Source organism: Ursus maritimus, unplaced genomic scaffold (genome assembly GCF_017311325.1).
Source record: "Ursus maritimus isolate PB19 unplaced genomic scaffold, ASM1731132v1 scaffold_17, whole genome shotgun sequence".
NCBI lineage: Eukaryota > Metazoa > Chordata > Mammalia > Carnivora > Ursidae > Ursus > Ursus maritimus.
Genome location: NW_024424119.1, coordinates 22,942,297 through 22,954,520, shown reverse-complemented (window position 1 = coordinate 22,954,520; position 12,224 = coordinate 22,942,297). Strand labels below are relative to the sequence as shown.

Here is a 12,224-nt window from a genome sequence, read left to right as displayed (position 1 = left end):
ATGAATTGCATAACTTTGGCATGCATTTTGCTGTATCTCATTCCCTGGCATTATATAAAGTGTCTTTGACATGATGCCATAGAATATTCAAACTGGGAATGAACGATAGACATACTCTAGTGTAAGTCAGTCCCACTCCTCCCTGATTTCTGAGGAGTGAGAACTGAGGTACAAGAAGATAAAATTTGCTCAGAATCACACATCTCATTTTCTGACATTTAAGCCCTACTAAAAAAAAATCATACTCTTTTGATGTTGAACTTGGTTTGGAAATTGTGATTTTTAAGGGCATGATTCTTAAGACTGAATGATTGCTGCACTTAAAGACTTGCAGAATTGGACCCGAAATATACAAAAGGGGTATGGCTAAAATTTTTGTCCTCAATTCCCCCTTTGGGAGAAAGTGGCTGGAACTATCTGATCATTGAAAATAAATCATCATTCTTTGAGGATGCAAAATATTCTGATCTTCGAGATGAAATATACAATGATTTCTCTATATAATTCAATATTTCTCTTCAACAGGGACTGAATGGTATTCTGGCTGATTGCCCTCTTGTCTATTTCAGTTAAGCAAGTGAAATAGAAAATACATTTTAGGATCCCATTGTGCCTTTTTCCCTCAGCAGCAAAAAATTAAGTATGAAATAAAGCAGATCTTTGTCATGCAATGCTCACTGATTAGGTGAACTTAATAAAGAGCTTCAGTTAAATCTAGTAGGTTAACTCTTATTTCATTGGCATTTATAGTCTTTGGGAATGTTGAATAAATGTACAAATAATGACATTTCCAGAAGTTTAACCATTGTCTTTTATGCAAATGCTGCATAAATTTCAAGACTAATGTATTGACTTCATAGTTTTCAGATTTTAAAAGGCATATAGGAATAGTTACTACCAGAACTCCCAGAAATATTAAAGACACTTGTATACATATGTAAAACCCATTTTGACTTGATGAACACAAATTCTAATCTATGAAAATATTACATCAAGTCATTTTGCACCTGATGAGGAAATTATACATGAATGATAGTAAATATTAAAAAACACTTAAGATAAAGACACAGTAAATCAATTTAAATGAAAGTTTAAGAAGTAACATAGCCATCTAAAAATGTTAGTTTTTTACCTAGCTTGTCACACTTATTTTACTTTATTTGAAATCTCTGATCTTGTCAGAGGATTATATCATAAAACTCAATTACATAATTCAACTGCCTTTAACTCCCCTTTCTCCAAAAACCATCCCACCTAAGGAAGGAGTAGCTTTTCTATCTTGACTTTTTTTTCTTTCAGCAAATAATAAGTGTGAAAAGCTTTCACCAGATAAAAATCATTTCATACAATGAAGCACTAATTGTTTTGTCTTTCAATTTATTCAGATTGAAAGCAGCTCAGTTTCCCTATGGCAAGCCCATGTATCATTTCATGCCTGATATCTGCAGCCCACACTAGATTTATCTTGCTTTTAGCAGGTGCTGAGTAGCACTTTCTGGGTTATTTTACAAAACATCCAACATGGTTTGTTAAAAAGCAATTGGAACTGCTCCCTCTCCTACCCACTGCCTCTTCCAGTGTCCTTAACACTCATCACCCTTCCTTAAAATGTGTCCCCAACATGCCTATTTACATGGCTCTCAGGCACCCGAGGCTTGCACACCCATCACATACCAAGTCAATTCCTAACAGTTTGAAGGCTGTTGGAGCAGGGCAGTTTCCTTCCCCTGGAAGCTGAGTGTAGTTGTTTCTATCAACACAGCGACTCTTGTATGCAAAGCTTAGACTATTGTCTCGTGGTCCCACCTGCCTTGGCTCTGATTGATGTAACAACAGTATCTGTCATAGGGACTGTTCTGCTTGTAGGAGCAAACGATGATACTGTCCTGGGGCACAAAGAAGATTCTGTCCTCAGGCTCTGGGCAGTCAGATCTGTCCCAGGCTGAGCACTTGGCATCCAAGGCACTGTAGGCAAGGGAACTGCCTGAGGGACAGTAGCCATCTAGGTATCTGGATGTCTCCTCCTGATGCCCGCTCTGGACCAGGCTCTGGCGTTCTCCTTCCATGGGTGTGGGGGTGATGATGGAACTGGCCACAGGCACCTCTGTCTGCCCTTGGCCGGGGGGCTTCCCCCTGAGGCCCGCCTTCTTAGCCAGCTCATCTGAGCTTCCCTTGCCTGACTCCAGGTCTGAAGGGGTCCTCAGCAGTTCCACCACCTCCTTGTCCTTGGGTTTCCGGAAGCAGGGCAACTTGCGGACCCACAGCAGCTCATTTTCAGGCCACTTGGTGCATCCCTCGGTTTTCCTGGCCAGGGCAATGGCCGCGATGCCTGGTAGGCAGATGGCTGGCCCGATGGCCAGGAGGGGGATGTTTCCCAGAGTCTCTCCTTTCATCCCAGAGACGGTGAACATGAAGCCAAAGACGAGAAAGACACTGACCAGGGCCACCACCAGCCCAGTCCTCGGGTTTATGTCATCAGGCCGCATCTTTCACTCCATCCAGATAGGGGGCTGCTTACTGGCTAAGGAGCAGCGGTTCTCTCTTCTGTCAGAGGCAAAACCACAGTGGGTTAAAAAAAAAAAAAAAGACAGAAAAAAAAAAAAAAAAAAACCCAAAGTCAATTTTCCACCCACCAACTCTCTCTCTTACTCGTTGTTTCTCTCCACTTGTCTGTCAATCACGGTCTCCGGGTCTCTATTTCTTCCTGTTTCTTTCTCTCTCTCTCTCTCTCTCTCTCTCTCTCTCTCTCTCTGTCTGTCTCTTACTGCCTCTGTCTCTTTCATATAAACATCCATCGACTGGGTCACTGAGGTACCTGAGGATTCCTGCCGTCTCCCAGGAGCAGGGAAAGAAGCCAGTCTGAGTCTCCTTAGAAACCTCCACAACAGCTGTCCCCTCGGCTCTCTCCCTTGTTTCTGGGAGGAAAGTCTCGCTTTCCCCACTGAGTCTGCATCCAGGAGGCGGGACGTGGGAGCGCGTCTTTCTTAACAGTGCCCGTCGGTCTCCAGAGCTCTGGGAGTGGAGTGGAGGCACAGCCTAGCGCCGGGCTCTGCGCGCAGAGCGCCGGGTGCTGGAGGGAGGAAGGACTTAGTCTGGGAAAGAGGGAAAGCAGCGCGCGAGTCTGGCCTCGTTACATCACTTTCGGAGCAAGCTCAGAAACAAAGAAGGACGCGCGGGGGCGCGAGGGGTTCAGACCCCGGGGAGAGCCACCCGGGCAGAAGAGGTTGCCCAGGGTCCAGTCGGGGTTCTTGGAGCAGCTGGGGATCGTTACGCCGCCGCCCAGGAGGGCAGCTGCAACTGCCTCCGTGCATGGGGAGGATCTGGGAGTGCGAGGCTGCCGTTGGCCTGAGAGCGGAACACGGGTCGGTTTGCGCACGGGGCAGCCTGGACTCCGAGTTCAGGTCCGAGGGCCAGAGGGTGCCACCTGGAGATGTCCCTCTGGGACCTGGACCTTTCTCCAGTTACAAATCTGGGTGATCCGACCCGACTGATAGCAGAGCTCCCAGGGGGTTCTCTGACCGCGGGTCTCTCAACCGCGAGACTCTAGGGGCTCAGAGGGCGGCACTGCTCCAGGGTCCCGCTGCGGGCAGACTGCTCTTGGTCCGGGCGCTGGGCGGCAGCGGTGTGCAAAGCCGCTCCAGCAGCGGAGTAGGCTGCGCGTCCAGAGCCCACAGGACCGGCTCCCAGGCTGAGATAGTGGTGAGGAGTGGGTGTCAGGTCTTGCTCGAGACTTTGGGGAGTCACCAGAGTCCTACCCCCAGATCTTCCAGCTCCGGACCCTGGAGGGGGTAGCCTTGGAGACGGGATCCTACTCCAACACTCTGGTGGCGCCAGCCAGACCAAGTCAAAGGTGAAGAGCTCTCTGACCCGGATCCCCACCCCTGCACTTCACACCTGACCCCCAGCTAGCGAGGAGAAGGAAGGGCCTTGACTGGGAGGGTCAGGCGCACCAGCCTGCCATACAGCTCCAGCTTTGGGCGATTCTCTCCTCCCTTCCAGAAGCTGACGTGAAGAACCTGTTTTCTTCCCACCGCAGTGGGGGATAGATTCCTTTGGCCCGAGATGCAAGACTGATTTTGGCCATGGTTCTTCAACAAGGCTGTCCATTTAAGGTAGATGGGGAGTAGTAAGGAACAGGAAGGAGAGGAGTGTACGTTCTTTCATGTCAAGGCACTGCAGTGGAAAGGACTTTGAAAGAGCTTTGACATCCAGGCCTTCTCCTGCTTAAATAAGCTGTGTGTTCTTAGGCAAGTGACTTAACCTTTCTGAAAGTCAGTTGACCCATCTGCAAAATGTGTGGGGAAGCATTATGAGGACTAAATAAATGTAAAGCTCTTAGCACAATGATTGGTAAGTGGCCCTTGTTCACAAAGTGGTTGTGAACCACTGTATATTTGCATAGTATGTCATAATCAATATAAGCATGAGCCAAATCATAAAGAGCCTAACTGTGGTTCTAAGCACCTTTGATTTTATCTACTAGGCAATAAGAGCCATGGAAATACTTTCAGCAGGAATCAACACAAACTTATTCCATTTTTTTGACATGGGGACAGATTAGAGGACAGGTTGCAGGGGGTAATATGGAAGCAGCGAGACCTTCTAGGAGGACAGTTCAGTCAGCGGGCAAGGCATGATATGGGCCTGAACAATGCAGAGACTAGGAGTGGTTAGAAGACAGTGAATTTGAAGGATATTTAAGTGTGAGTCAAGGATCTTGGATCAAAGGCAGTAAGAGAGTAGTAGGAGTCAAGGTTGACTCCCACATTTCTAACTCATTCTACTGAGTAGATCAGGAACCAGACTCCTAATTTTCCATGTCATCTATCGTGTGTGTGTGTGTGTGTGTGTGTGTGTGTCCTTTGCACTCATGCTCATTAGATAGCTGCTGTATTTCTGGACACAGAATCATTATCTCAGGAGAAAGAAAGGCAAAAAGGCATAGGGTAAAAGTGAGATGCCAGCTGTTTGACCATTTATATCAGGAAAATAATTGTTTTCTTGACAGTCTCACCAAGTAGATAGACATCTGGTTATATCTGATTGGCCAGAGGGATGTCATATGGGAGACCTCTAGATGCAAAGGAGCCTGGGAAATGATGGTTTAATTTTTGACCAGGTTTATTGCCACTCTGAAAAACAATCAGGATTTTGTTAGCACGGAAAAAGAGGAGAGTGAATATTGGGGAGGCAGCTAACAGTGTGTGTGCCACAGTTATTGAACTCGTTTCCCTTCTTGAAACCCTCTCTTGCCCTGCCTTTACCAACACCATTCTATCTCAGTTTCCCTCCTATTCTCTGGCCACTCTTTTGTAAGCTACGTTGTCAGCTCTTCTTTATTTTATTTATTTTTATTTTTTAACAAAATCCTTAGATGTTAGTATTCTGCTGCTTATGTCCCTGTTGCTCCCTTTCCCTGATTTCTTTCCTGGCTTTATAATAATAGTTTTGAACACCAAGTGGGTAGGATGATGACTTCTACATTTCTTTCTTTAACTTTGTCCTTTTTCTTCAGTTTCAGATTTGTAATATCTAATTTTCTGCTTGATATCTGTCTGCATGGCACACAGACACCTCAAACTCTACATGACCCCAGCTGAGCTCATTGGATTTCCTTCAAACCTGCTCTTGCTCACTTGACCCCAGCTGAGAAGGTTGCAGTTGTCCTCCATTCCCTTCTCTCCCTAACATCCTGCATCCAGTAAGTCATCCAAGTCATCATACTCTTACCTCCTCAATCCCTGATCTTCTCCTCTTCTACCTGTGACCTGAGGCAAATCACTTTACTTCCCTGGGTTTTAATTTCTTGTGAAACAAGGACTTTGGTTGAGGAGCTAGCTAAGGTCCATTTCAGCTTTATCATTCCATGATTCTCTGACAGTCATTTCTGCAGGGTAGACTGATGGTATTATCATGTAGGTGCTGTGACAAAAGTGCTGGAAACCAGGTTCATTTTAAAGAAGCACTTGCTGAACAGAGATCTCTGCTTGCTTGTAGGAGCGTCTAATTCCATTCTGACTTTTAAGCCATGCAGTTTATCTACTTAAGCATTAGATAAGACCCGTGCATAAAACCCAGGAAACTTCAATTACTGTTTAATTATAAGCCTGATTCTCAAAGCAGTTCCTTCTTAGAGGTAATTTCAGATGGTCTTTGAGCAGCAGGTATACTTGCCCAAGCCCAGCAGCAAAAGTGGGTGGGTGAGTGGGTGGGGGGAGACATCACTCAGGGTCACAATACTCAGAGACAGAAAAGGCATTCTTAGTACTCAATTCCTTGCCTGTACAGGCTGATTGCAGTAGGATTTTAAAACCTTAAGCAGTTCTTGTAATGCTATAAGCATATATAGCTATGCACAAAAGCTTTTCATCAGAAGAGAAAGAAAATTCAGGTTGGAATGAGGCTTTGGCATGTGGGTGTTTGAGAAGGAAATGCAGAACCTTTTATTTCTGAAATTACAGAAATCATGGGATGCTAGAACTTGAAGATACTTTATAAAATATCTACTCTAATCCCCTTTATTATACAGATGAAATCCAGAAAGGTGAGTATTTATTATGTGCTTGGCACTATGCTAGGTGCTGAGGATACAAGTCAAATGGGATACGGTCTGCCTTTATAGAACTCATGTTCACAGAGCAAGATATGTGCATTAGTAGGATAGGATAGATTATGCCATGACAACAAAAGACTTCCAGACCTCAAGGGCTGTCTGCTCATACTACGTGTCTGTGATGGTCAGCTGCACTCTGGGATTCAGGCTGACAAGGCAGCCTCCATTTGGGACATTGCCAGTCCATTGAATCCAGGCAACTGGAGGCCCTGCACTGATCCTTCACTTTAGTAGATTCTTTCTTTGGCTCCTCTAGCTATGCCTTTCCCTTTAGGCCAAAGTGATGTGCCCCACCTGGACACCTTCTTGTCCTTACTAGACCATGTGATAGGTACCCAGAAACCTAGAATTCCCTGCCCAAATAGCCCCATACCTACTTCCAGGGCTTGTGCACAGTTCTTTGCTAAGTCCGTCCTCCCAAGTGTTGACCATACTGCAGGTATGCACATCCCTAGGCCTGTGGGGTGGCTAAGGGACCACTGTATTTTTGAGTATGGATAAAGCTCTGGCATGCAAGATGGGGTGTCTATACTATGCCTGTCAGCCCCTTCATGGTTTACAACAGAACCAGGGATGGGAAGAGAAAGGCAGCATTCATTTTATTTTTGCCTGGAGCCTCACACATGTTAGAGATAGGCCTGGTTGAAGGTTTTGGAGAAAGGAGGGAGAAGTCCCTCCTAGCTTTTAACAGGCTCCTAGGTGTGTATAGAAAATAGACTTAAGGCGGGTCAAGGGCAGAAGCAGGGAGAGCTGTTGGGATAGTATTGCAACTGTCCAGGCGAGAGATGATAGTGACTTGAACCAGGGTGATAGCAGTGGCTGTGGCAAGAAATGGGTCAGATTCTGGATATATCTTCACCTAAGCTGACAGTATTTGGTAATAGATTTGGGATGTGAGGGAAACTGAGTAGTCAAAGATGATTCTAATACTTGAGATTTGAGGTGGGATATCAAGAACTTGAATTTGGAGATGTTCACTTGATGTATCAAAGTTGATGGATGTTGATAAGAGTTGGTGTGCAAGTCTGGATTTTGGGAGAGAAGTCTGAGCTGGAGATAATAATTTGAGAGCTCCTAGAACATGGCTAGCATCTAAAGCCCTGGGACTAATGAGATAACTTAGGGATCAAGCATTGATAGGTTAGAGAAATCCAAGTACTAATTACTAAGGAACATCAACTTTTTGAGGCTGGGGAGATGAGAAGGAACTAGCAAGAGACTATGAAGGATTGCTCAGTGAGAAGAGAAAATGAAGAGATGTCCAAGAAGCCAAAAGAAGAAAGCATTTCAAGGTGGGGGCATCAATTCTGTTGATAGGTCACGTATGGAAAGGACTAAAAAGTAATCACTGGACTTAGCAACATGAAGGTCATTGGTGACCTTTAGAAGAACAGTTCTGATGGAGTCAATGGAGGTGAAACCTCGAACAAAATGAGTCCAAGAGAGAATAGGACAAGAGGATTGGAGGCAGAGAGCAGAGATAACTCAAAAGAGTTCTGCTGTTGAAGAGAACAGAGAAATGAGATGATAGCTAGAGGTGGCCATGTGGGGTCAAGAAGGGAGCTTTTTAAAAGATGGGAGCTCTCTTAGCATTTTGCCTGTAAAGATGTAAGAAATGTAAATTTAAATGGCCATTTTTTAATCAATCGAATTTGTAAATATAAAAAATAATACCTATGCAGGGGCACGGTGTGCTAAGATGAGCACTCACAGATATTGATGGTGGGAATGCGTTGGTACTAACTCTTGAGTGGAAGAAATATGTCCAGATATGGTGGGAGACTTTTAAAAGCTCCTGCCTTTTGTATGACCATTATATTGAAAAAGGTCAACAATTGGTATGTACTCATGGACAGAACAGACCCAGGCACCAGCTAAGTAAATTAATTGGCATTTACTTATCTCAAGGTGTAGAAGGAAGTCCCCACAGCTTCACCAGTGGGCACACAAATGGGGATGGTAATGTCTGAGTAAGGGAGGGTCACATCCAACCCTCTAGAAGCAAAAGAGTTTTTCTATAGGTTTACCATATATATATATATATAAGGCTAATTTTCATGAGTCAGATCCAGGCCTGCTCATAGCATGGCCTCATGTCTGCTGAGACCACCTGATAGATGACAGCAGGGTACACTTCATGAAGCATAAACAAAATCCTCATTATCCTCAGACTCTACTGGCCCACACAACTGGTATGAGTACCTTCTTGAACTCAGTGCTATGGAAACAGAATGGAGGCCACTATGTGGAAATTTCTGAAAGTCAACCAAATTAAGAATTTAGATGAGCTATTGCTGCACTGTCCAATACCATAGCCATTAGCCACAGAAGGCTATTTAATTTTAAATTAATTAAAATGAAATTAAATAAAAAACCCAGTTTCTCAGTTGTGCCATCCACATTTTTAAAAAAGATTTTAAAGAAGATTTTATTTATTTATTTATTTGAGAGAGAGAGAAAGCAAGAGACAGAGCATGTATGGAGAGGGAGGGGCAGAGGGAGAGGGAGAAGCAGACTTCCCACTGAGCAGGGAGCCCGACCTAGGACTCAGTCCTGGGACTCTGGGATCGTGACCTAAGTGGAAGTCAGACACTTACCTGACTGAGCCACCCAGGCGTCCCCCCTGCCCTTTTTAAAAAGATTTATTTATTTATTTGAGAGAGAGAGAGTGTGTGTGTGCTATCCACATTTTAGGTGCTCAGTAGTCATATGCAATGATTGGCTACCAATCAGACAGTGCAGATGTAAAACATTTCATCATCACAGAACATTCTCTTGGATAGTGCTTGTGGGGCTTCTCATGATCTCCTTGGCCCAGGCATTATGATTCTAGCAATCTTTCCTGTGGGAATAATCAGAGGCACAAAAAATATTTTTGTGCACTAGTAGTAAAACACTGGAAAGCCCTGAAATGTCCAATAACAGAGGAAAGGTTATGTAGAGTATGGTGCATCCACTGGAGGAAATATTGTACATTCAGTTAAGGGAATTTTATTCATCTATAAAATTATATATATATATATAATTATATATAAATATATATATATATTTTTTTAAGATTTTATTTATTTATTTGACAGAGAGAGAGACAGCCAGCGAGAGAGGGAACACAAGCAGGGGGAATGGGAGAGGAAGAAGCAGGCTCATAGCGGAGGAGCCTGATGTGGGGCTCGATCCCATAACGCTAGGATCACGCCCTGAGGCGAAGGCAGACGCTTAACCGCTGTGCCACCCAGGCGCCCCATCCATAAAATTATATTTTGATTTTTTAGTGACCCGTGAAAATGGTCTTAATATAGGCTAATGAAGAAAACTAAGAATAAAAAATCCTGCTAAAATAACTTGAAAAAATTCTATGTTTAATAGGATCCTGATTACTAAAAGAAATTAGAATACAAAAAAACTGAAAGGAAATGCTCTCAGAATATTAAGTTGGTTATTTCTAGGTGGTAGAATATTACATAATTACTTCTATTTTCTTTATATATTTATGAATTTTTCTTTAAAAAAATTTTTTTTCTATTCCTTTGAGAGAGAGAGAGCACAAGTGGGGGAAGGGGCAGAGGGAGAAGCAGGCTCCCCACTGTGCAGGGAGCCAGATGTGGGACTCAATCCCAGGACCCTGAGATCATGACTTGAGCTGAAGGCAGATGCTTAAATGACTGAGCCACCCAGGTGCCCCTATATATTTATGAATTTTTCAAAATTTCTACTCTTATTTTATAATAAGAAAAAAGTATTTTTAAAAATAAAAGAATGGTCTCCCGCACATATTAAGCAGTCAATAAATGGTAGTTGAATAAAAGATTCATGAATACCTGAAAGACTAAGTGAACAAATTCCAATTTTCTTAACTTTACATTTTCCCTAAATTCGTCCTGCCCCCTTCCTCATTCCAGCACTTCCTTCCTCACAGGAAGGAAAAGGATATGGAATAAAATGGGAAAACATAAAAATTGAAAGAAAGCAAGTAAATTTTTATGTTGAATTGGGTTTGGATTTTGCCATTTCTTTCAAATTTACACTAGTCATTTTTGAGATATCTTATAAGCCTGTTTTCAACCTAGAAAATAATAAATATGCTATTTCACCCCCTTTTGACTTAAACATGACTGTTTTGATGCACCTGGTTAGAGGCTTGACCCCCTTCCGCCCCATCCCCATCTTTTTTTGCTGTAATTCTGACCCATTTATTTAACAAATGTTTATTGAAAGCCTCTAGCTTATCTGGTTGTGTTCATGTTTCCTCTATACGTTCTCCCATCTTTTCTACCTCTTGGGAAGTAACTAAGATCTTTAGTAAAAGCTACATTTATACCTCTTTCTTTATTTCACTTGGGATCTTCAGAGATATAAAGTAGCTTCGATTGTTTTTCCAGTGCTGAATTAACAGAGTTTTAAAAGTTCTTGCAGCTCATTAGAGCTCATTAGACTGTGCAGAACACAGTACAAAGTACAAAGAAAGCCTAGAATTTTCACAAATCTGTTCTTAAGTTAAAAAATAAAGCTGGTGCAAATGAAAGTGTTTAATGGTTCCAACGATGAAAACCTTTTAGGTATCTAAGTGGTTCTGGCCAAACATCCATTTGCTCTCCAGGACTGAGCTTATTCAATAGCTTAGATCTTTCTCCATGTTGTCCTTCTTTTGATTCTGTACAGGGTCTTTGGTAAGGGAATAAAGAAAGGATTAGAAGATGAATTGTTAGGAATCATGAAGAGCTGGGAGTAGAGAATTCTGATGTGGTTTGATCCCGAAACTAAAGACTGATTTAGTTTTCTTACTCTCTTGTCCTTAGATTAAGCAGAGTATACAACATATCCAACTTTTGATAATATATGTTTATAAAAACCCAAACTGAGGCAACCAACTCATTTTATTATTATTTTCAACAGAACACTAAAAAGATTTCTTTAGAATCAATCAGTCATATGCCCAGATTTATAAATAAGGATGTTGATTACAATGTTAATTTAATTTAATTTTTTTTAAAGATGTTATTTATTTATTTGACAGAGATAGAGACAGCCAGCGAGAGAGGGAACACAAGCAGGGGGAGTGGGAGAGGAAGAAGCAGGCTCATAGCAGAGGAGCCTCATGTGGGGCTTGATCCCACAATGCCAGGATCACGCCCTGAGCCGAAGGCAGACGCTCAACCGCTGTGCCACCCAGGCGCCCCAATGTTAATTTTAATATGGAAAAATATGAAATGGTTATATAAATTATGTTACATCAACACACTGGGATGTTTTACAATCATGATAAATTAAGTTGCAAATTGGATCAAGATGGCAGACCAAACACACAGACCTCTCCTTAGGCTTCCAAAATCTAGAAATGAGATTAGAGATTTTTGTGAATTAATTTGAGATTAATTCTACCACAGTCCTGGAAAACAGGAAGAAAGCCATAAAAAATAGAAGGACAGGAAGTTGGTGAGATCTGATTGATAAATAAATGCATATCATCTTCGTCGACTTGCCAAAAATCCCCAATAATGCTGTGCCTCAATATACTATAAGAAATACAGGAGCCTGAGCATGATAGTTCCCCAAATCTTTGGAAATAAGATTACCCTTTGAGTGTTAAAAAATTCCTACCCAACGAAAGAGT

At 42.7% G+C, this 12,224-nt stretch overlaps 1 protein-coding gene across 1 annotated transcript; it reads right to left on the bottom strand.

Moving 5' to 3' along the window:
• Positions 1-356: 356 nt before the first annotated feature.
• TMEM215 (transmembrane protein 215) lies at positions 357-3,466 on the bottom strand. Its single transcript, XM_008695101.2, has one exon. The coding sequence runs from the start codon at positions 2,484-2,486 to the stop codon at positions 1,782-1,784; it is 705 nt and encodes a 234-aa protein (XP_008693323.1). The 5' UTR covers positions 2,487-3,466; the 3' UTR covers positions 357-1,781.
• Between the last annotated feature and the right edge of the window lie 8,758 nt (positions 3,467-12,224).

Excerpts from the sequence above, each read along its gene's own strand:
- TMEM215 (XM_008695101.2), bottom strand. The coding sequence starts at position 2,486 with ATGCGGCCTGATGACATAAACCCGAGGACTGGGCTGGTGGTGGCCCTG.